At 39.9% G+C, this 24,211-nt stretch overlaps 2 protein-coding genes across 2 annotated transcripts; one reads left to right on the forward strand and one right to left on the reverse strand.

The window, feature by feature from the left end:
- Positions 1–74: 74 nt before the first annotated feature.
- On the reverse strand, positions 75–18,097 carry LOC137731451 (uncharacterized). The gene is made up of 13 exons (XM_068470558.1): positions 17,565–18,097; positions 16,735–17,461; positions 10,642–16,622; positions 8,141–9,651; positions 7,741–8,004; positions 7,232–7,440; positions 6,879–7,150; positions 3,163–6,199; positions 2,953–3,085; positions 2,124–2,644; positions 1,109–2,017; positions 674–856; positions 75–564 (listed from the first exon to the last, which is right to left on the reverse strand). Exons 1-13 carry the CDS (start codon positions 17,912–17,914, stop codon positions 367–369), a joined length of 14,295 nt encoding a protein of 4,764 aa, XP_068326659.1. The 5' UTR covers positions 17,915–18,097; the 3' UTR covers positions 75–366.
- Positions 18,098–20,571: 2,474 nt separating this feature from the next.
- LOC137730812 (endoglucanase 5) lies at positions 20,572–23,921 on the forward strand. Its single transcript, XM_068469790.1, has 8 exons — positions 20,572–20,790; positions 20,866–21,078; positions 21,379–21,579; positions 21,674–21,760; positions 21,862–22,026; positions 22,289–22,412; positions 22,524–23,111; positions 23,346–23,921. The coding sequence occupies exons 1-8, from the start codon at positions 20,572–20,574 to the stop codon at positions 23,633–23,635; spliced, it is 1,887 nt and encodes a 628-aa protein (XP_068325891.1). The 3' UTR covers positions 23,636–23,921.
- The last annotated feature ends 290 nt before the right edge of the window (positions 23,922–24,211 follow it).

The following is a 24,211-nucleotide window of genomic DNA, read 5'->3' on the forward strand; positions in this document are numbered from 1 at the left end:
AGCGAGTTGCTGGACTGAGAGAGAGAGAGAGAGAGAGAGAGAGAGAGAGAGAGAGAGAGAGAGAGAGAGAGAGATGAGGGCGAAGAAGATGGAGGGCAATTAACTCGCTATTTACACAATACCACACATGACGGGCATACAGAAACTTTGCTCGTATGGTAAAAATCAATATCGAATTCATCTTTCCTATATTTTCACGAAACCTATTCCTTTCCCCTTGCTACTTTCAAATGATTTCCTCGTGCTAACTCCCCCCTTCCAGCAAAAGAAAACAGTAGAGAAATCAAATGGAAGAGAGGTGACTATCGTTTTTCGAAACTGAATATATATACACATCACAACCTCTTCCCCAAAGAAACAGGCTGATCACGGCCGAAATATTCTCATAGTTTTGGAGACCTGGAGTCGACAAAATGGACACCTGGAAACGGCAGATGAGCACCTCCGACAGAGTACATGGCCACAAGGAACTATAGTTATGTCAACTTCAGCGGTCAAGCAGACTCGACAAAGCCATGCTGCTTTTGCTGAATCGGCTTCTTTTGCTGCCGCATCAGCTTTTTCCTGAACAAATTAATCCCATTATATGATTTTTTTTTTTTTTTTTTGTAGCTTACTATGTAACAAAAGGATACGACAATCATTTGTAAATACGTATGGTTCAATCGCATACCTGTTCAAGCAAAAGGATTGTCTGGGACTCCTTTAACTGTTCTTGCAGCGTTATTGTTTTCTGCAGTAGGGACTGCTTCTCCACATCCATATAAATCCCAGCTGCAGAAAGCATCTCTTGTACGGCTTGCACCAGTTCTTCAGCTGATACTCGGCCATACTGGAGCTCTTTGCCAGCTTGCAGCTGCCCACAAAGAACCATTTCGAGTTACAGAAATGCAACAGAAAGATGATATAACCCACAACTATTTCTCAAAAAAATTCCCATTTCTCACTTGGAATGATTCCCCTGGTCCCACAATATTATGGATCTCACCTCATGGGAGAGTTGGGAAAAATCTGAGCTCCCAAGTATTTTTCCATTAAATAGATATGCAATCATGAGAGTACACAATCAATAATGCCGAGTTGGTGGCAACACCAGAGGTGAACAAACCTGAGATATTGCTTCGCTGCTTCCAGAAGTTTCTGGCATTTCGACATGAGTTCTGCTATTAACTACTGCATGACTATCATCCACTGGCATTGGTGAAGTCTCACTGCCCATCGCTATACTTCTGAATGAGAAAACGTGTGAAGAAAGAAGAGGCTGCATCACACCCGTTAAGGTTTCCACCTTGAATCTGTACAGTGCTTGGCCTGCTGATGGTCTGACGTCATCTGGAACTCTACCATATTTGAGCTTTTCTCCATTTTGAGAGCGCCATGCTACTATCTCTCCAGCGTAAAAGGGCCTCAATGGATGAAATTGTACCTGATGAACGTCTTGAGGCAACAGTTCTTTGCCTATCAAACCATTGCTGCCACTAGTTGATTCCGTTTCTTGCTTGTCCGAACAAAGTTTCAGAATATCGACAATTGCAGTTTCAGTGCCTCCAGGACAGACAAATAGAGACCCAATAGGTAATGGAGTAGGAGACCCCAAAACCAGGCTCACAACAATTGCAATAACATCAAAAACCGAAATGTAGGGTGGTGGTTCAGCAACTAATATACTGGTGTTTGACTGGTTAATGAAGTAAAGTGTTCGATGCATGGATCCATCAACCCACTCTGGTATGATGGAATCCTTTGCTGCTTGTGTAATGTCTACGTACTTTGGAAGAAGCAAAAAACGAGTATGAATGCATTTAACAAACTGCAACTTCTCTGCAACAGCTTCTAATAAGTTTTGTATGGTACCAAGAGATAAATTCTTAATTGCAGGAATGTAACTAGCCATGCTATTTACAACAGTCCATACAGCACCCTGAAGTGACTTGCTCAACAGTTTCTCTCTGATGGCTGCTATTGGAACCGGCCCAACGTAATCCAAAGTCTGCAAATGCTCCTCGTGATCTAATTCCTACATTGACAAAGCAAATTTTGAATAAAGATAAAGACAACTATAATTTGACCAAAACAAATAAAGCTAATATAAAAAGTAATGAAGTGTCAGAATATCCTGCTACCTCAATGACTACATCAGACAGCTTTTTAATGCCCAAGACAATGCACAATCTCTCTGGAAGGTCTGGATGTATAAATCTTAACCTGAAAGGGTCAATGCATTTTATAAATCGGGATCCATGGGAATCAACATACACACAGGACTTAGCATGAACAAGTCTGCAGCTATCATCAGGGACTATTGCTTCTGATGTCCAACTGGGCCCATTGGACATGTCTTCACCAATCCCATCACAGATAAAATGCAAAATTTCAAACACCGCCCGGAGTTCATTTGGATTTAGACGCTGATATCCACAAGTTTTCTGGAGATTCAAAAGAAGATCCCTCGCAGACTCAATTGAAAGCACGTCCTGAAGTCCCAAATCTTTGAGAACCTTCAGAAAAGGAAGATATAAAGTAGGCAACTCAAAGGCAAATGGGGATAAGTTAATTGTTAGACGGGCAAAAAGCATGTTTGCTGTCACCAAGCGCGTTCCATTTGCAGCAGGTATAAAGGGAACTCTTTGCAACTCCATTTTATCTGCACAAACCAAAGAAAGCAGAATGTAAAAAGCTGATTAACAGTAACAAATGTTTATGGACTATGAAATGTAAAAGAGTAAAACGGGAATAAAAAATAAAAAGAGTTGGCAGAATTAACCAACACAGCAATTTGCAGTTGAGATGAGATATTTCCTCCAACACCAAAGGTTTTTTTATTCTTTTTGGGCTAAAGGTTAGAAATAGTAATAATGTACGAAAACAGAAGATCAAGTACACGTGAAGATTATGAATTAAGAAATGACACAAGACAGCAATTGAAAAAAAAAAGCCAAGAATGGAGTCTACCTGAAGAAGAGAGGGAATTCCAAATATTATCCAAGTACTTTAACACTTCACAAGAAGCTTCATCAATAGTCATCATGCCTGATGCAGTTGGCCAATGAGCAAGTGTGTCTTCACCACCGTTTTTTCCAACAATCTGGAAAATCATGTTAGAAAGATTTTAGCACACAATCCATCATCTTGGATGAATACACAAGGGACTGCCAGAGTTACCTGCAAGTGTTTTAGTACAGTAGGAAAAGATGGAGGGCTTCTAAGCTGGAGTGATCCCCAGGAATACTCAGGAGGAACAAGATTTTGTCTTGAAATAATGGGAGCATAACTCCAAGCCAGAGGCCAATCCCTTGACAGAATGGCTTCGCTATATGAAGTGAGTACTCTCTTGCCACCCTTTTTTCCAACAACATTTGGAAAACCAAATTCCGCAGGTATGCATTTAATTTTTCCAAGGAGATCGCAGAAGTTGTTGCCGTAGAGGACAGCAAAGTTTGAGAACACCGTTTCAACAACAGATCCAGCTAGTGTCCAAACTTCCACTGAAACTTCATTCTGAGCATTGCTTAAATCCTCAAAATCATCCAAATCTCTGGACTTCATGCATTCAGTTCCAAGAAACTCTACTCTTTTGGCACATTCAAGTATCACCTCAGATTCTGTTGCAGTTCGGAGACCAGTTTTTCTCAAAATGCGAAGCCACCTATCTGAATTAAACCTTTCTCCTGGAAACTTTTTCCTCTCTCCAGAGAAAACAGATGTTAGTAAAGCATCGCCAGGATCATATAAATCCTTGGGCTTAGACAGATATGTGCAAAACTCATCAGAATTCCTTACAAATTTAGCCTCCTTTAAAGCTTCAATTACAGAAGAATCCATTTGTAGGTCTTGCCAATTTGTGTAAAGATATATTAGTATATCCTCCTTTTCAGATTCGGGTTTACCTTCAAACCCAGGCAAGCCAAACCTTATTAAAATCTGCTGATCATGCAATTCAGAGACTCCAAGTGCTCGAAGTAATGAAAATTCAACTGAATCAGTGGAATAGGAGAGACAACGTTCATCATATGGTTTAAGGAATGAACTTGAAGAAATGATACACTGGTCATCACTAAACAATCGTGTGTATGAACCCACAACCGTTTTATATATAGGAAGCGAACGTAAAACTTCAAGTTCTTCCCCTCTAAAATTAGAGCCATTTGACAAAAAGTCATTAGCCAAAAGTGCAAAAAGTGCATCACAATTTGAAGCTGAAAGGGATGTAAGTTCAGAGAAATAGCCAGCATTTCTAACTGCAACCAACTTGGAAGCAATAATTTGCCCTAAAGATTGGCCAGGAGCAGGGAAGCAGTTGCATGAAACAGCACAGTCCAGAAAAGCTATATCAAATATAGGTATGTTGCAGAGATTCAACAATGATAACAACCAAGGATGAGTGTTTTTAGCTACTTCAAAAGCTGAAATGTAAGCTTGAACAGATTCAGATTCAGGCATATCATTGCTTCCAGTTGCTCCCATTTCCAAGGCACCTTCTTCTGATGTTGGAATAATAACCAAGGGTGGAATGAAAACCAAATTACGCTCCCTAACACGGCATAAGATTGGCCGACCAAGAAAAGCGGGAATGAGGGGCCAGTCAGAAAAGAGTAAGAGGTCTTCTGAACTGCCACTGAAATTTTTCCAGAAGAGTCTTATCCATTCGGGGGAAGGACCTCCTTCACCACCAAAGCTTGATGTATCATTCTCCCATGAAAACCAAGGAACCATATTTGAGCCCATTACATGATTCACCCAGTTACCATGAAAAACTATCCTCATATGACTGGCCAGTAGCTGAAGGGTGAAATTTTGCAGTTTTAATAATGATAGTAGCACACCATTTGAAAAAATATCAGCCAAGATTGACCTTTCCAATACTTTAGGGTGGACAAACTTTTCAGCCAAAGAAACCATCAACGCCTGTTGCTCCTTGTTCCCAACCCAAAGTTCAGTAATGCCCAACTTGGTCAAATGGTTTGCTGCAGTTGGGAATGGTAAACCTTTAAGCTCAGCTGCTATTGATAGAAGATTTTGGTCTCCATTTCCATAGATGCCATTACTGCTACCTGCAACCATGTTCCTCTGAGCCAAGGGCCCTCCAGCCCTACCAATATCCTCAACAACTCCTCGGCCAAAATCAAATAAAGCCTTCCCCAGATTTGCTACCATTTCAATTGCATCTCCTGAACTGCTAGCATTCTGCATAGACGATGCAGGAAAATTATGCATATTAAGGACTGAAACAGGAGCAGAACTGCTACCAACAACTTGACTTTCCCTATGGATATAGTTAGAGTTACTGTGGTCAACTGTCAGAGAATTTCCATTTGAATTAGATGATTCCCGAATCTCAATATCAGACAAGCAGTACTCAAGAACATCTATATACATATCAACTGATCGGAGAACAAAAGATGTCGAAGAAACTCTTAAAAGATTCCGAACCATTTTAGGTTTCACTTCCCGAACTGTAATCCCCAGGGCTTGAATTTCAGTTACCAACTCCCAAGGTACTGAAAACACAGGGTAGTGCTCCTTTACAAAGCTACAAACTGTAGCTGGAAGCAGATTACCACCCACCCCATTCCCTGGCTGTGAAAGAAACATACCCTCTTCAGCCTTGGCTAGGTTTCCAGAGTAAAGCTGCCACACAGGAAGGTCAACAACACGAGCATAGAAAGGCCTTATCACCTGTTCAATTAAGCATTCCCATTCTGGTTTCAGCACTTCCATTGGAACTAAACTACAACCATTTCCTTGTAGTTTGACCATATTTTGCACATTAGACCTTGGCCAAAAGGAATAAATTTTGTCTTCATAAGCCTTCAAAGACAGGCTGATTGCACGACTTACACTTGATTCGATTGAAGAATTAGAAGCATCTTTTCTTAACCTCTGGATTTCCAATATCAATTCAATGTAGGAATCCCGCACACATGACATCAACTCTCTGTTCCAGGCTTCCATCAAATAATTTCCAGCATCAGCCCGTGCCTCTTCTGAAGCTTGCTTTTCTTGGTAATTAAAAAGGGAGCGACCTCCATTGTGACAAACCAGGAAACATCCAAGAACAGTAACAGGTATATTTATACCACCAGACAGAGGAAGAGGGGACATGATAGAACTTGCTAGACAAACATCTGCAGGATGGCCATCACGGGATATATGTGCTGCAACTCCGGCAACAGGTGTCAAGTTGTATGCGAGATATCGCCTGCAAAGAAATAGGTGGATTTCATCAAGCTCGTTATTGTAGAGAACCATTTGTAGAAACTTATCTGAGAAGTTCCTTAGAAGGATATTCTCCATGTCAGCAAGTTTCACAGCTCAATGCTTCTAGCCATACTTAAAACAAGATGGTCTCCCTTGGTTCAAAGTCATTACTGGAACCATAAGAATTCTTATAATGTTAAGTCAAACAATTTTCCAGTTGACCCATGATACAGGACTGGATCCTTTTGCATGGAGAAATCCAGTCTAAGGAGTAAAAGTGCGTGAAAATGACAGTACGGATTATTGTCTATCCTGGATGGTCCAATTGACAAAAAAGAATATGAAGCACCTTTAAATCACGGAATGCAACTAATGTTAATGATTTTAGAAATTTAAATTTATCACTTAAAATTGTACAGAAAGCAAACGCCATATAAATTTACAGATCCTGATAGCTTACTTAATGCAACTTTACCCGTCAAGTCATCTAAGTTTGCCATATATATGAAATCACTGATTCCACTATCAATTGTCCGGCCCTCAAAGTATTGACTTCGCAAACTAATCAAAGGGGGAGCATCACATGTATATTTTCAAATTTTAACTTCTAAATGGTAGACTCTGCAGCGACAGATCAGGGAATAAAAAAAATCTAATATCCACTTTCTTCCATAACATACCTATCTAGAGCCATGTTTCTCGTTTGCCCAGAGCCTAGGCTGAGTGCAACGAGCCATCGGTCAACAACTCTTGCAGCCCCATTGTTCAAATGTACATCTATTACATGCAATTTTGTTGCAGCATTGGAGCTATTAAACAATCGAGATATTTGAAACTTCCTCCACTTTTTCTCTGAAAAGGGATTTCTCATGATAGCAGATGACAAATCAATGCTAACTGAATAGTCCTCACAAGGCTGTGGGTTTCCTTCCTCCCATGTTGAGATTGACACCTGCTCATAAATAAAAGTATTATGAAGTAAAGTGCTGTGATTAATAGCTACATACACAGAAAAATTAAACACTAACAATACCTGCATTACCGACTTTAAGAATATAAGTGATCTAGAAGAGTGCTCCATAAATCTGTCACTAATCTGCTTTATTCTCCTTGATCCAAGTTCAAAGCATTCAGAAGACAGAGGCATGCGAATAATAGTAGAATCCGATGATGGCCATGACATATTGTGACCAATCAGCATGGGATTAAATTGATCACGGAACCGGTCAGTCAAATTAGTACCTGAAGACCAAGCATTAGAAAGTTCTTGTCTTCAATTCTACTCATCACGAGATGAAACTGTGGCATGATGTTAAGTTACCACACCACAACCACAGAACAAAGTGGTCAATAAGAAGATAAAAACTATTACTTTTGTCATTGAGGCATATCTGAGTCAGTTAAAAAAACTACAAAAAGAAAAGATAAAAGCTAAAAAACACTAGGGAAATCATAATGATTATCAGAAAAGTTTAAATATGGGTGCAACATCATCCTTGGGGAGCAGATAATATATTGAATGAATGGCCTATGAACAAATACCTATCAAAGAAAACATTTTTGCTGCAGGAGCACAGGTTGACGGTGCAGCAAGCACCAAACCACGAGGATCAAACATGTATAAGTAGCCACCAGAAACCACTGAGAGGAGATCACAGACAAAATAACAGCTAAGCAAAGCCAAACCATAGTTAAGTGTACTGCCCCTTAGTCTCCATGGAGGTAGAAATTGGAGGCTACTTACTTCCTCTCTACTCAAGCTAACCCCTTCTAGAATGGCTAATAGGGCAGGCCCTTGAAATTCACCTGCAGTAATCACAATTTTGTAAACAAAATTAAGCTTAATTCATATGCTTTGCAACTAGAAGAACATTACACCTAATCACATGTTAGGAAATAAATTAACTCATTCAACAATAAATTATACAAATATTTCAGTTACCCATATTGTGTTGCAACAAAGACTGGCGAGGATGTTCCCTCTTGTCAAAGATTAGGTGTAGCTTAGTGGCTTTGCAGCAATCTGCCAACTCAAGTAGGTCGAACAATAAAAGGTCATTGTCCCCATGTGATGCCAAAAGCTCCTTTATTCTAGCATAGTCCATGCAAGGAAGATCTTTAGTCATGTCATCATCAACTAAAGAGAGGCAGCGAAGTGATTTTACCCCCAACCTACACGCCAGATCATTGCTAATACTTGGATGTATAAAATATTTCCCAATGGGAGTACTGCTATCCATCCATGGTGCATCATTATACACGAGATTGCAAGCATCCATAAGAACTCCAGAAGAATCTGGAATTAAGATTGGAGTGTTAGATGCTTCAAAAAGTGGCTTCTCTGAGCAACAATCTGCTACAGCATCAAGGATACAATGGACAAAATTTAACTGATCTGTTGACAACGGGAATCCTTTCACATCATTTCGCAATCGTTGTAAGACATGCAAATAGTCCCAAATATCAAAACTAATTCTCACACCTAATTTCATGAGCAGATCTCTGAATTCCGATAATTCAGAAGGTAAAACATACAAATATGGTGTAAATTTCACAGGTGAATCAAATGCAAGAGCATTTGGAACAACAAAGTTATCCCCAATCCAAACCCAGGAAACACCATCTAATGCTGATTTTAGCTCTGCAAATTCATCAGTGCCAATATGCTCTTGCATCATTGAATAGAGTGATGGAATTCCATCAGAAAGTGCAGCATCAACAACAGGTAGATCAGATGGATGTAATTTGAGCTGTCTATATAACTTGGATAGCTCAATCAACTGTGTGGATAAAACATGTATGTTTGGGCGATCCATCCAACCAAGTCTTTGTTGCAGGTACAACGAGCAGCATTCACCCTCTAGTATATGCATTGAGTAGGATACCACAAACATCTGGGATTTAGGTCTCACTTTGCATGGGGGTGATACCTGGTTACTGGACTTCAACCACGGGATTCCTTTTAGAGGTGGATCAGCACATACAGGACACCAAGCAATAGTCCTCATTTCAGACCAAAAATCCTCTTCTGGCTGATCATCAATCAAATTACTTATGAAAGAATCTATGTCCAAATCCTCTAAAATTTGGTTCCCATTTCTGTTAAGAGACTCATCATGCATAACATCGCCATCCTCAGCTGCATTGTCCTTGTGGAAAATTGAATTCTTTGACTCATCAAGATTTCCTTCCTCCCCAATCGAGAGCTTAAGTGAAAGAGCATCTAAACAAACAAGCAACCTCCTCGCATAGCTTAGCGTCTCTGATTCGCCAGAATCATGCAACAAAGAAACTGATCTCGCACAGTCGAGCAAACCAGAATAGCCCAAAGTTCTTCTGAGTCCAAGCGTAACTAAAATATCCAAAGTTTCTGTATCTGAGAATTTGTCAGAAGGGAAAAACACTTCTCTGTGTAGCACCTTCCTAAGTGCAGGCACTCGAGGATCATAGAGCCTGTGAAACAATAATACATCAAATAGCATTATAACCATAAGCTAATTAAAGGATGTAAGGCACGTATGGTGAAAATAGTGTGTGGTGTTAACAGATCACCTTGGAACTTCAAAACTAATGTAAAAAAACATATTTATATACTTCATCTTGATACCATTTACATAGATATGGAAGAGCAAGACATACATGTAAAATTCTAAGCATCAATATTAAGAAGGATCTTATAGGTCCAAAGGTGTTGGATAAAATCTTGGTCTTTTTTCTTCTTCTTTTTTTACCAAACTTTGTTAATAATAATAGTAATCAAAAAACAAGGTATAAACAGTCGGGGAACAAGATGTCCACCATCCTGTTAATATAAATCTCATAAAAAACAAACTCAAACTACAACTCTGTCACTTTGTTCAAAAAAACAAAAACCCCTACCTATATCTACACCACAGCATATGCCTAATCTAATATTAGGACAGCACAAATAAACAGTACTAGAAATGAATATAACAGGATGGATTTCATCTTGGTTCAACACTAACTCATGGAATTTGAGCAAATTTGTATTCACCAACTTGAACTTGCTTATATAAAATAAATAAATTAAATAAACAACGTTGACAACTTAAGAACCCTCTTTTTTTTTTTTTTTTTAACTAAGACAGTATTTTATTGCAAAAGACAATAAAACAAGAGGACAAAATATGTGGTCAAGAAGACCACTAGGATTAAGAACGTTAAATTGCACCGAAGACCAAACCATAAGAATCCACTGTAATTAGTATTTAGTACTAGAAACTGAATCACAAAAAAACTAAATTAGAAGTCTCTTGACTCTCTTCTCTGCTATTTGTGTCAGGGTTTTGTTTGCTGTTTGAAGTTCAATTTTAAATTTGTAACCTAAAGCTTAGAACCTATAAATAGGACTCAAGAGGTTTATTTTTATTAAAAGAAAGAAACTTATATATTCCATATAAACTTAGATCACGTAAGTTATACCTGGAAGGCTGCTGCCAAGACCCATCGGCTGTCAAGACAAAGGGTATTTCAGAAAGTGTAGATTTCAAGGAATTATCCGCTTCAACTAAAAGCTGTACACCATGCAGAATAGCCGAAAGAGATCCCGGCTCTGAAAGAAACTCTGGCAGGCGGTTAAGTAGATGATCTTTGTAGAATTCCATCCTGGAGGGTTCTTTGATCTCTAAATATCTTCTCAGAATACTTTTTTCCTTTTCTGATTCTGCGCGTACAAAGTCATCACTCAAAAAATCCTCCTGAACGTCACCAGGTTTAAGCAATTTGATAGGATTACTCAGACTTACTAGTTTTCTACTTTTATATGACTCAAACATAGGAAGGTGTTTTATGATGTCTATATGTTTATATTCCATTTTTTCTTCGATAAACCATTTGGACTGAAGAATGAAACTCCGAAGTTCATGCATCTCTCCTTCCGATGCATTGTGAAAAAGCCCCTCAATGTTCTCTGACCTACCTGCAACCGCCAGAAGTGCATTTAATAAGCCAATTGCTGTTGGCAACTGCACAAAATTTTTCAACTGTGGATGATCTATCGGAAGGTCTTGCCTCAGGAAAACGCATCCTATTTTCAGCAACAAAGATGACATGTTCTCACTCCAGCCATCATCCTTGATTACATTCGAATTTTCAACTAGTTGCAGGAGACAATAATTCCCAACAGGCAATATTGGCCACTTAGAAAAAAGTGACAAGTCATCACAAGATGACCTCAAATAGCTCCAGAGAAGTCTTATCCACTCTAAACTTGGTTGGCCCTGCTGACCAGGAGCCCATGTCACCTGTTTTGCATGATGCCACTCTGCCGGAAGTAATTTCAAAAGGAGTTTCTCCAGTAAAAGGCAAGACAGGAAAGAAACATTTGAGGCCTCGCTTTGGGCTATGAAACATAGCTTCTCATAAACTCCTTCTGGGATTCCACAATCTACAAGTTGATTAGAAACCGAATCCTTGAGAAGATCATACTCATCCCCTCGTGCAATATATATTCTTTCCCCAACCCCATTCTTGTCAAATGTTGTAAATGAACCATCAGCAAGGGGTAGTAACGGCAAACCATACAAACCAGCAGATTGGACGGGTATCTTCAAATCAAGTAAGCAATATTCAAGGGTCAATATCACTGTGTTTCTATCCTTGAATTCACGTTTCCTTCGAATTAACAAAGTTTTTAACAACTGTGGTGTCAAAAAATGCAATGAGGGGCAAACGTCCATAAATCTCTCTACAATTGGCTTCGAAACAGTGACCAGAGGAAGACCAGCATCTGATAATGCTTCAATAAGCTCATCCACCTTGTCAAAAGTAAAATCAGGGAATATGGCTTGTTTTGTTGAGATCCACTGGCCACCTCGAGCTTTTGTATATAATACACGAAGACCACAGTCAGCAATGAAAGTGTAGAGTTCCCGCACCACTAAAGCCCAGGGTTCTAATCCTCTTGTTTCAGGCCAAAGTGAAAAGAACAAATCACATGGGCCAATCTCCAGTGCTATCTTCTCTAGCATGTGACCATAAGCAGGGGCAACAACACCCTCAAGCAGATACATATTCCAATCTGAGCGTTTTTTTCCACCACCAGCCATGTCGCTACCAAACCAGATGTCTCTCCTATTTGATGATAATTCGAAATATGCATTAACATGTGCCGGGAGACCAGTACTAATTGGAAGTGGTAAGAAACAGAAGGCACGGCCTTCAAAATATTTCCTATCTTGAAAAGAACCTGTGGAGACTTGAAACGCATTTGAAGCACTGGCATCAGTCATCTCCGGGATACCGCTCATTCCCGAACCAACCTTGACAGATTGTAAATATGCAGCAACGCATGCCCAGGGTATATAACTTTGGGACTTGTCATTCAAAACTGCAGATTTGTTCTTAGCTTGTGCACCACCTAGACACTCAGATGTTATCCAGGAGTGTGATAAACTACCAGATGAGTTTTCTTCTGTAATTACAATCTTCTGACATTTATATGGCAAATCACTGTCCATTGACTTTCTCAATTTCTTTAGGAATTGATCTTTATCCATTCCGCTATGCCGATTCCCATCAAACAAGCTAAACACATCCTGCAGTCCATTAGGGCCCATTTCAGGCTCACTATTGCAATGCTTATGGACGCGATGTAAAAGTTTCATTTCATGTCCACTTCCTTCCTTCACAAAAACAGAGATAACTTTCACATTACGTAGAAAAAGCAAGGTCTCAGAAACAACTTTAGAAAATGAAGCAAACAGGGATATGACATCTTCAGGTGCATATCCCTCCTTCTTTATTTGGCTTCTGGAAGCAGTACTGGCACTCCTGAGTGGAAACCTGAAAAGGGTTCCAGGAAATGGATGTTGCAAGTCACACCCAAAGTGTAAGAAAGGAGAAAATTGATCAGGAAATTGTTCCATAATCCTTCTTCCCGCAAATTTAATTCGAAGGCCGGGATGTGATGGAGAGATCCCAGGCAAATTACAGGCATGAGGATCAAACATAACAATGTTTTCACCAGAAACAAATGTGGGGATGTCTGTGAAATGATAGACACAATTAAAACCGAGCCCAAATCTCCCAATTGCGAAAGGCTTCTCTAGTTTACTTTCTTGGCCAATGCGTGAGATTGCATAGAGATCTTGGGGACCAAAGACAGAGTCATTAAAACAGTATAAAGCAGGGCCTTGCCAATCTGCCATTTCCGGTGAAAGAACAGAAGAAGTCCCATACTGAGTTTTGTCCAGGAGAAAGGTTACCTCAGAAGCTCCTGCATCCTCTGCATTTTGAACCAGCTCAAATAGAATTCCAGGTCCATCTGCATACATCTCAAGAATGTGTTTAAGTCTAGTTGTCAAGGCTTCATGCTGTCCAAAAGCTTCAGCAGCTCCAGATAAACTCAAATTCATAGAATCAGCACTCTGAGCTAGCAAGGTCCTGCGCAGAGAGCAAACACCAAGCTTCTCTGCAACATCAATAGATATGTTCCCGTGCACAAATTTCTGAACTGTTGTTCTTCCAGTCAGTGCCAAATTAGGTGGACCGCCAAAAAGGCTATTGTGATCCTCTGAGCCAAGCAACCACGGAGCATCATTATAAACTAAGTCACTGGCAGGGTATAATCTGCCTGACATGTCCGGTAAATAAATCTTAACTTTCTGGTCTTGTATCTGAACTTCAGCCAAATGCTGTACAATCAATAAGGCTGCTCTCATTTCCCGTGCATGGAGAGGAGAGGATTCTTTCTTCAAAGCCATTCTACATAAAATACTAGCATAATCGGTAAAGTTCAAGAATTCTCGAATACCAAGCTCTATAAATAATTCCTTGAAAACAGCTAAATCAACTGGTATGACACGTATATAGGGAGCCATATGAACAGGACCATTAAGAACAACCTCGTCTATTGTTGCAAATCCATCTCCCACCCAAACCCACCGACTACCTTCAAGAACAGCCTTCACAATGTCCATCCCATCTGAACCAATCAATCCTGTCAGCATTGAATATATCCTTGGCATTGCCAAGGCTAATTCCTGACGAAGAACCTGATCATTCACAATCTCGTTATTTTTTCCAAGCTCAAGTAGTTGGGCTGCAATGACACTTCCACCAGGTGGAGAAGACCATCCAAGAGCAGATGATAGTGCTGTGGATGAACACTCTCCATCAAGTATTCGCATGCTGGCTGAAACAAGCCACATATCTGCTTGCAATCTTACAAGCTTCGGTGGAGCAACAACAGATGACACAACAGGCCATGGTAACGTTTGAAATGGAGCAGAAACTACCACCGGGCACCAACTGATCAGCCGAAGATCATTCCAGAACTTTTCGAGGTCAGACTTCAAGTTCCGCGGTTTGAATGCGGTTGCAGCTCGTGACAGCATTCTGTTCACTGTTCCTTGATCATCATTTACAGGATGGGGTATCCATTTCATTGCATTAACTTCTAAGTAGGACAGAAGTACCTTGCCCTTTAAATGGGCCTTTTTCTGATCCTCATGCATTAGCCGTTCTACCTGTCGTGCACTTTGTATGACTGTCTCAGGGGTCACAGATGTTCTAAGGCCCAAGCCTTGTAGCATGTCCAAAATACCAGGTTCTTGAAAAGAACCATAGGGAAAACAATCAGAATCCTCTAACAGTGCATATAACTCTTCATTGCGAGGATCATATAATGCAGTAGGACACCTAAGAGCACCACCGAGTGTTGGAATAAATTCTAAATTTCTCAAATAATCCCTGAAAGATACATCCTCAACACACAACTGTGGCAGGTTTTGCAGAATTGAAAGAACAATGCTGTCACGAACTTCAGGTAGTAGCTCCCCTACTCTGTTTAACACCTGCTGCTTATAGAAGCGTGCCTTCCCCATTCTCTCAATGCCAAAATATCTTAACAGAATGTCAACCTCAACATCTGACGAGCTAATAAGGAACTCAGCTCCAAGAAAGAACTCAGGGATGTCTAAGGGTGGTAAGTACTTCTGCGAATTTTCAAGATCAGAGAATTGGAAACTTTGAGTAGATCCACCACCATGGACTTTATAAATAGGCAGCCTCTTGCAATTTCTTATGTCAGACTCATGCAAACAGTCTCCAAAATACCACTTCGGATCAAGAAAAAATGCACGAAGTTCATCCCTCTCTTTGGCTTCCAAATTATCAAAACATGTTACTACGCTGCCATAATTTAAAGAGACAGCATCATATATAGACTCCAGAAGCCCTGCAGCATTACCATCACTTACATAATGAGATAAATCTGAGTGTTCAACTCCATAATTGGGGTTCAGGATCTTGCAACCAATTTTAACAAGTATTTCTTTCATCTTGTCAGAAAGCTTTTCTGCATCGATCAATTTCGACTGTCTAGAGGTTCTGTACAGATGGCCAGAAGTAGTTGGCAAAATGGGCCAATCGCTAAACAATGACAGCTTATCACACTGATTCCGAAGATACTTCCAAAATAGCACAAACCATGTTGAAGTGGGGTGATTATGACAGCATTCTGGGTCCCATAATACTTTGCTTTTGTATTTCCAGTCAGCAGGTACAAATCTTGGATAAAACTGAAGGAAGCACTGAATATTGAAAATAACAAGATTCGCCTTGGAGGACTTAGCAATAGCAGAGAGTCTACTTAGTACGTTGATGGGAATGTTCTTGTCAATTACTCTATCATATAAATGTTGAAGCAGCATGTATTCTAAGTCATTGCAAACAAAGTATGAAATTCCTTTGGAGGTATCCGACAATGATCCAAATTCACCATTTGCCAGTGGAAGCAGGGGCAGGTTATATGCATGTGTTCCAACATCAGCATCAAGCAAATCTTCAAGACAATATTCCAACAGTACAAGCTTGTGATATTTTCCCAGGGTAGAAACAGATCTACACTCTCTGGCAAAACAACGTACTGCATCAGGAGTGACCACCTTCTGCTGAAAACTGGAAGCATATTTCAAGAGCATGTTAAATAGACCATTGTGCAAACACACAACAGGCATTCCTAGATCAATAAGGGCCTCACTAAGTTCCTTACTCTTAGTAACTTCCTCGTCATGTAGAAAAGCTTCAATTGGTGACACCCATTTTCCACCGTCAAGATCTGAATACAACACAGGAGCACTAGAAATGTTTCTGTATATATGCTCAACAAGAATATTCCACGGCTCTTCAAAAGAACCATTAGGCCATAAAGAATAGTACAAGTTCCTGGAATCTAGCAGCCCCCTTACACCAAGAAGAAGTTGCGTAAAAGCAGGTGCCACAACATCTTCTAAAAGAAGCCTGTTCCATACAGAACGGATTTTCCCACTTCTGTCCATGTCAGCCCCATACCAAATGCCACGACGATTCGAAGAGACCTCAAAGTATCCATTAACTTGTACATTGAGGCCAGTCCTTACGGGCAGAGGGAGAAAGCAGAATGCACGACCAAGCTTGAGAGTCTGCACAAAATCACATTACACCAATATAAGTTCTACTGGATCTTATAAATAGGAAAGTAACTCAAATGCAACTAAATAGAGAACCATGAAAGTATTAGATATCACAAATTACATGTGCTGAATTATCGGATATGCAAGCTGCAACTGATCCCCATGGCAGCAAGTGAATATCATATTCCTTAGAAGCTTTAGCTGCAAAAGAACCAATCCTACTGGATGTGGATGCCAGCATCTGCACTAAATAAAAACTATCTGTCTTCTTCTCAGATTGGGTCCCAATTGTTGCCTCACTTAAAAACTCTACTGAATAGCAGTCCACCTGACTCTCTGTAGAGTTTACCGACTTGGGAAATCTCAACGCTGCTTGCCGGTGCGAAACAATGTCATCACTGGCAGAATTGACCGAGCAGGAGTAAAGCTTCCTGGGCTCATAGTCCCGGTCTTCCCACACATACATTTCAACACGCATGACATTTTTAAGGAAAAGTAAGGTGAAAACTCCTTCCTCATAAAGCTGAACAAACAAGGAAGAAAGGTCGTCTTGGGAATACTCTTGCCTAGAAAGCTTACTGGTTGCCGCCTGGTCTGCATTCCTCAGAGGGAAACGGAATAGAGTTCCTGCAAATGGTGTTTTCATGTCGCAACCGAAAGCACAATAAGGCAAGAACTGATCTTTGTATACAGAGATAGCTGAAGAAGAAACATAGTCAATTCGCTTTCCGGGATTGGATGCCGAAACCTTTGGCAGAAAAATGCCTTGGGGATCAAACAACACCACATACTTCCCACTCACAAACGACGGCAAATCAGTTAAATGGTACACTGAGTTGAACCCAACCCTGAAAATTACACAGAAATAAAAGAAAATCAGAACCCTAAGTCTCAATTTCCCGCCAACAGCAAGCATTACACAGAAATTAGAGAAAATGGAAAAGGAATTACCCGAATCGGCCGGTTTTTGAGGCCTGGCCATGCTTGCTACTCCCGCCGATCCTCGAAATACTTACAAAGTCTTCCTCCGTGAAAACGGCATCGTTATAGGCCAGGAGCGCGGGGCCTTGCCACGGCGCCAAGGTCGCCGAAAGAAGGGAGTCCGTGCCGTGAAGTCTACGGTCGAGGCAGAGTCGGACGGTGGTAGCGCCGGCATCGTCGGCGTTCTGGATGAGCTCTTTGAGCACCGTCGTCCCCTCCGGGTAGTTCACTAAAACCTCGCGGATTCGCCGCGTCAGGTCAACCTTTTGACCGAAGTCTTCGAGAAAGATCGACTCCGGTGTCGACGCCGGAGACGCCATTCTGTATCTTGGTCTTCTCCGGCGAGCTTTGATCGTTGCTTATTTTTTATTTACTTATAACCAGCGCCATGGAATTTGAGGTAATCACAGGAGGACCGAGAGGAAGGAGGTGGGTGGATTTTTCAATTGTGGGAGGGAGACTACGAGAAAATGAATGGGGAAATTTGCAGAAGTCGGAACACACCGACGCACACAGGGACGTGAAACGCAATGTAAGAACTATAATCACTGTTTGTTTTCTTGGTTTGGGCCTTATCACCTTCTTATTGGGCCTCTTTTGCTATCAATTTATATGGAAGCCTCTTTCATGCAATCCGTAAGCCCAACAGCCCAAGGCCACTTCCAAAGGAAATCTCAAAATCCAAATTAGTTTATGAAACCTAAGGAAGCTCTTTTGTAACAAAAGACCAGACGCAGCGTGGTAGTGAGAATCGTTTTGGAATTGTTGTACGAGCATAATCCTCTTCGAATCTTAAAAAACTAAGCCTAAGAATTAAATGATTCGGGTTGTTGAAATTTGATCCAACAGCTACAATTATTATAATTTTAGATGGGCTTCATGTTTGTTGCCGTTGGATCAAATTTCAATGGCCTGAATCAATCCTTAGGCTCAGTTTTTTTAGATTCGGAAAGAATTTTTACTCTTGTTTTACACTTTTGTAATACGTGTCAACAATTTATTGATCGGGGATGCCATTAGGAGATGCTCTATTATAACCAAACATACCACCATCTTTCAAGCATCTGTTAAACGAACAATCCACTTTTTCAACACATGATAAACATATATTGGCCATATGCCTGTTTCATGTAGGCCATATGCCCAAGTCAACATCCAATGAAAATCTCAAAATACAAATAAGTTCATGAAATTCGAGAAAACTCTTTTATAACCAAAGACAAAATGCAAAACAATCATTTTGAATACGTGTGAAATATGTGTTGAACGGGTTATGTCACCAAGAGTATGTCTTGGTTGCAAAAGAGAGATACTCTCTCATAACCAAAAGTATCATTTTGCAAACATCTGTTAAACGAGTAATCGTTTTTTTAACACATGATAAATATCTATTAAACAAGTGTTTTCACTAAATTTGTGTCTTTGTCACGAAAGATTTTCTCCCGTTGCAAGAGAAGTTATCTCCAAATACAAAAATGTCATTCTTTTATGAATTAAAAAAATATAAAATTTAAAAAAAAAAAAAAAAACTAATGACGTGGTGCGGGTTTCTCCATCTTTTTGCAGTAAACCAAAAAGAAAAGATAGGGTGGAGGGAGCTTCTACGTGCGCATGTAGTGTTTGGTGCACCAAAACAAATGCCCATTCGGTCAAACTCGCATATGATGAAAAATTTAAATCAAAGAGCCGGGCAGACAAAATCAGGATGCCAAAATATGTCGGGCGGATTATACTACATTGAATAATCTCTCTCTTTTTTTTCATTTTTTTTAATTTTTTTATGGAAATTTACTAATTTCAATTTGCAATTTGCTCAACAGTTAGATTAAAAATGTTGAGAAAAATATAGACTCACTCTCATCTTGAAAAAATCCAACTCCACTTATCTATTTCGTAAGTGTGGATTTTAATCAGTCAATATAACACTGTTAACACATGCAATTGTGTTGTGTTCAGATGAAGTCATCGAAGTAACACCTTTTATTTCATATGAAGTCAATACGGCGTTTTTAGAGAAATGTTCATTATGAGGATTTGAAAATGATATATTAAGTTTTAAAAAGAGACTTTTTGGGACCAAGTTGTCAATATTTAAAAAATAACATTATGGATCACATCTACTTAGAAATTACCCCAAAAATTCTTTTTTTAAAGCTTGACATGTCCTCTTCAAATCCTCAAAAGGAAACTTCTTCTAAAAATGCCGTCTTGACTGACAAAAAGCCCAAAGCATCAATTTGTTAGTGGCATCTAAACTAATTAGCGATCGAATTTAAACTCATAACATTAGTCTAAGTAAAAATACTTTAACCAATTGAGCTAACGCTAGTCTCTTGAAAAAAAACGCTGCTAGCTCTTCTTCCTCAGTCCTCAATTAGTTCCAACATCTGATTGAGTGAGAATATTTGATTGCTTGATTAATATACATATTTTGAGTTTGCAGAAAAATGAATTGATCAATCAATGGTCGATGGAGTTGACCTAAACAAATATCAACGGTTCATGGACGATCCAGATGGCAGATAGATAGATATGTTGGCCAACACCAAAATATACCAATACCATACAGGTTGCAGCACCATATCCAATTATCCAAAGAGTTGAATTTGCACTCTTCAAACGTGCGCAATACAACGTGGGAAGCTCTACTCTAATGGCGTACCCGCAATTATATGTGTATATATGTATATTTATACGTATAAATAAATACATATATACACATAGTATTACATACATATAATTATTATTATTATATATACATATATATATATAGATATATAGATATTGTCAATGACAACGTGATGGCTACTCCTGCAGAAATGAGTGCAGAATATTTGGGACCTAAATTCTTCATCTTTGTTCTCTATTTTCTATATAAGGAGAATAGAAATGTAGTACATGCATGCACAACTAGAGCTACCAAATAGTGTTAACCTCAACATCCCCTAAGCCTCTGCGCCTGAGTGAGTCAGTAGTCATGACGAGGAACTGCAACCTTACACCGTGCGTTTTGCTAGCCTTGCTACTACTCGGTGTTCTCCACCTTGAATCAGCCGCTGCGACATACTTCACCTACGGCGAGGCCCTGGACAAGACCTTGATGTTTTTCGAGGCACAAAGGTCAGGTAAGTTGCCGGAAACTCAGCGTGTCAACTGGCGCGGCGACTCGGGACTCAAGGACGGTCTTGCTCAAGGGGTAAGATATCTATTTACATTAATCTTTTACTATATGTTCGATTAATTAATATATGGGACATGATTTTCTGTGCAGGTGAACTTGGTAGGAGGGTATTATGATGCAGGTGATCATGTGAAATTTGGACTGCCGATGGCGTTTACAGTGACAATGCTTTCATGGGGAGCTGTTGAATACAGAAAGGAAATTTCGGATTTAGCACAACTGGGACAAACCTTACGGGCCATCCGATGGGGCACTGAGTACTTCATGAAAGCACATCCACAACCTAATGTTCTCTGGGGACAGGTATATATTTTCCCCTGTTTGGTCACCTATGCACGTATTTTTCTCTCTTGTGATACAAGTAATTAAGTTCGATCCTATATATTGAACTGACATTGGTAGACCACCTAAAACTACTAATTTGGACAAAAGAAAATCAAAGACTGTTAATTAAGACTCCGTTTGATAATCATTTCATTTTTTAGTTTTTAAAAGTTGAAAACTTAAAACAAAATGATTATGAAAACTTAAATGAAATGATTATCAAACCAACCCGACGTTTTCTAGTCTATCTGATTCCATGCAAATGTAAATTATTATCAGGTAGGAGATGGGGACTCGGATCACTATTGCTGGGAGCGTGCAGAAGATATGACAACTCCAAGAACTTCTTACAAGATTGACGAAAGCCATCCCGGTTCGGACCTTGCTGGAGAAACTGCAGCCGCCTTGGCATCGGCCGCCATAGCTTTCAAGCCTTACAACTCTTCCTACTCTGCTCTCCTCTTAGTTCATGCAAAGCAGGTAAATAATTTGTTCGATCGTCTGAAAACAAATATCTTACCTTTTTTTTCTTCCTGTTCTTATCAATTAATTTGCAAAAATGTATTGTTTGCAGCTCTTCACGTTTGCGGATAGATTCAGAGGTCTATATGACGAGTCCATTGGCACTGCTAAGAATTTCTACACTTCATCAGGCTATTCGGTAGGTGCATCCTACATGTACATATTATTTTTTTTTTTTCCCGACAAATTATCTTATTTTTCGTAATTAATATGTTTTTGTTTGTAATTAATTTGGTGAAGGATGAACTACTTTGGGCGGCGGCTTGGCTGTTCGAAGCGACGAACGATCAGTACTACCTCAAGTATGTGGTGGACAACGCCGTGTATATGGGCGGAACTGGATGGGCTGTCAAAGAATTCTCTTGGGATAACAAATATGCTGGTGTCCAAATCCTTCTCTCAAAGGTACCTAATTACGCTCATTTAGAGTTGCTTTTGCAGTAAACACTTATACTCATAAACGCTTTCTACTCATAAACACTTTCAATAGAGAAGTCCTTACACTAAAAACATAATCAAAACTTTCTTACAAATCTAAGTGCCCCATATAAAAACACTTGAAAGTGCTTTGAGAGCGTCTTTTATCGTGAACATTTTTAGCACTTTCAGAAACAGTACCAAATATAGTGAGTCTCAGGAGTTTAAGCCATTTCATCATAACTTGCAGGTGTTGTTGGAGGGAAGAGGCGGTGCATACACTTCCACGCTAAAACAATATCAGGCCAAAGCAGATTACTTTGCATGTGCTTGTCTCCAGAAAAACGATGGCTACAATGTCCAGAAAACTCCTGGTAATTTAATTTATCAAGTCTTAATTCAAATATTAATCAAATAATTACTGTTTGATTAATCTAAATGTTTTGTTACTGTTAATTAACCAAGTTAAATTAAAAACATACCAGGAGGACTATTGTACGTGAGGGAATGGAACAACTTGCAGTACGTGACATCGGCAGCATTTCTCCTAGCCGTCTACTCCGATTATCTCTCCGCCGCAAACACCAAGCTAGCTTGTCCCGACGGCCAAGCGCAGCCCCAAGAGCTCCTCAACTTCGCCAAGTCACAGGCAGACTACATACTCGGCAAAAACCCCAAGTCCATGAGCTACATAGTTGGGATTGGACAAAATTATCCAGTCCATGTCCACCACAGAGGCGCTTCAATTCCCTCTGTTTTTACTCTCCACTCTGCGGTCGAATGTGTGCAGGGTTTTGAGACGTGGTACCACCGCCCCGAGGCAAACCCCAACGTAATCTACGGTGCCCTTGTGGGAGGCCCTGACCAGAATGACAACTTCTCCGACGACCGCTCTAGTTATGAACAGACTGAGCCTACGCTTTCCGGCACTGGTCCCCTTGTTGGCCTCTTGTCTAAGTTGCAGAGTTTGAATGGCATCCCAAGTTATAATAAAGGCTCCCCAAACTCCCAGCCAACCATACCAAGGGAAGGTGCCAATGACCATGAAGAACAAAATCCAGTACAAGCTCCAGGTAACTAACTACTCATAGTTTGATTTTTCACATTTTTGGTAACACGGAAGGGAGTTGTTATTTGCACTTTAACAAAATCATTGCACACTCTTTTCACATAAAAATGATAACCGTTAATTGAACGACATTTAATGACCACCCTCTTTTAATAAAAGTGGAACTCACTTATCTCGGTCTAACGCGAATATATTATTTTAGAATGTTAATAACAAGTTTTGTTACGATGTTTTGCAGAGACCCCTATCAAACTGATTCACTCAATCGGCAACACATGGACTGTTGGGAAAACAACATATTATCGCCACAAGGTGGTACTGAAGAACACATCGCAGAAACCGATATCGGATGTGAAGCTGGAGATTGAAGATCTCAAAGGGTCTGTGTGGGGTCTCATCCCAACACCAGAAAAGAACATCTACGAGCTTCCTCAATGGCACAAGGTCTTGCAGCCTGGCTCTGAGTGCATTTTCATTTACGTCCAAGGTGGTCCTCAGGCAAACGTTTCCATCGTAAGCTACCATTAACCTTGTTCCAACCAAGAACAAAACAAAAACAAGCTGCCGTCACATTCCAAACAACGGTTCCGATTATGATATTTGTAACATTAGGGGAGAAAAAAGAAGATATCGTCCCTTGTGTAAAGTCAAGCATTTGGCCAAGGATGATGAAATTTTAGGCAAAATTTTGATGTCAATATTATTTGCAAGCTGCAAGCAACCCTCAAGCAAAAATCCTACTGTTATTCAAAATTTAATAAGACCGACCATCTTGCAGCCAGCATCACGACTTAGCGACGTTCTTCTTCACATGTGATGCCGACTTATGATATCCAATTATTATGGCGATCCTATTGTGTAAAAATACCTATTTCAAAATACCATCTAGGAATCAAACCAAAGCACCAAGTTGGGCAAGGTAAACCGTAAATGTCCTTAAAAAGTGAGAACTTTTCACTTTTTTACCTAATAGTACCAACAGAGGAACCTCAAAAGGTCCCAACAGGGCAACACTAGTAGGACGCAACAGGGAAAGTGCTGCTGTTGCCAAAGGTCTAAAAATTGTATGTAATAAAATACTATATTAATGCTCAAAATTAATTT

Source organism: Pyrus communis, chromosome 4 (assembly GCF_963583255.1).
Source record: "Pyrus communis chromosome 4, drPyrComm1.1, whole genome shotgun sequence".
Lineage (NCBI taxonomy): Eukaryota > Viridiplantae > Streptophyta > Magnoliopsida > Rosales > Rosaceae > Pyrus > Pyrus communis.

Excerpts from the sequence above, each read along its gene's own strand:
- LOC137731451 (XM_068470558.1), bottom strand. The coding sequence starts at position 17,914 with ATGGCGTCTCCGGCGTCGACACCGGAGTCGATCTTTCTCGAAGACTTC. Across the intron at positions 6,200-6,878 it reads AGAAACATGGCTCTAGATAG|GCGATATCTCGCATACAACT; the intron begins GTATGTTATGGA and ends ATTTCTTTGCAG. Across the intron at positions 2,645-2,952 it reads GAATTCCCTCTCTTCTTCAG|ATAAAATGGAGTTGCAAAGA; the intron begins GTAGACTCCATT and ends TGGTTTGTGCAG.
- LOC137730812 (XM_068469790.1), top strand. The coding sequence starts at position 20,572 with ATGACGAGGAACTGCAACCTTACACCGTGCGTTTTGCTAGCCTTGCTA. Across the intron at positions 20,791-20,865 it reads AGGACGGTCTTGCTCAAGGG|GTGAACTTGGTAGGAGGGTA; the intron begins GTAAGATATCTA and ends TTTTCTGTGCAG. Across the intron at positions 21,580-21,673 it reads TCTTAGTTCATGCAAAGCAG|CTCTTCACGTTTGCGGATAG; the intron begins GTAAATAATTTG and ends TATTGTTTGCAG.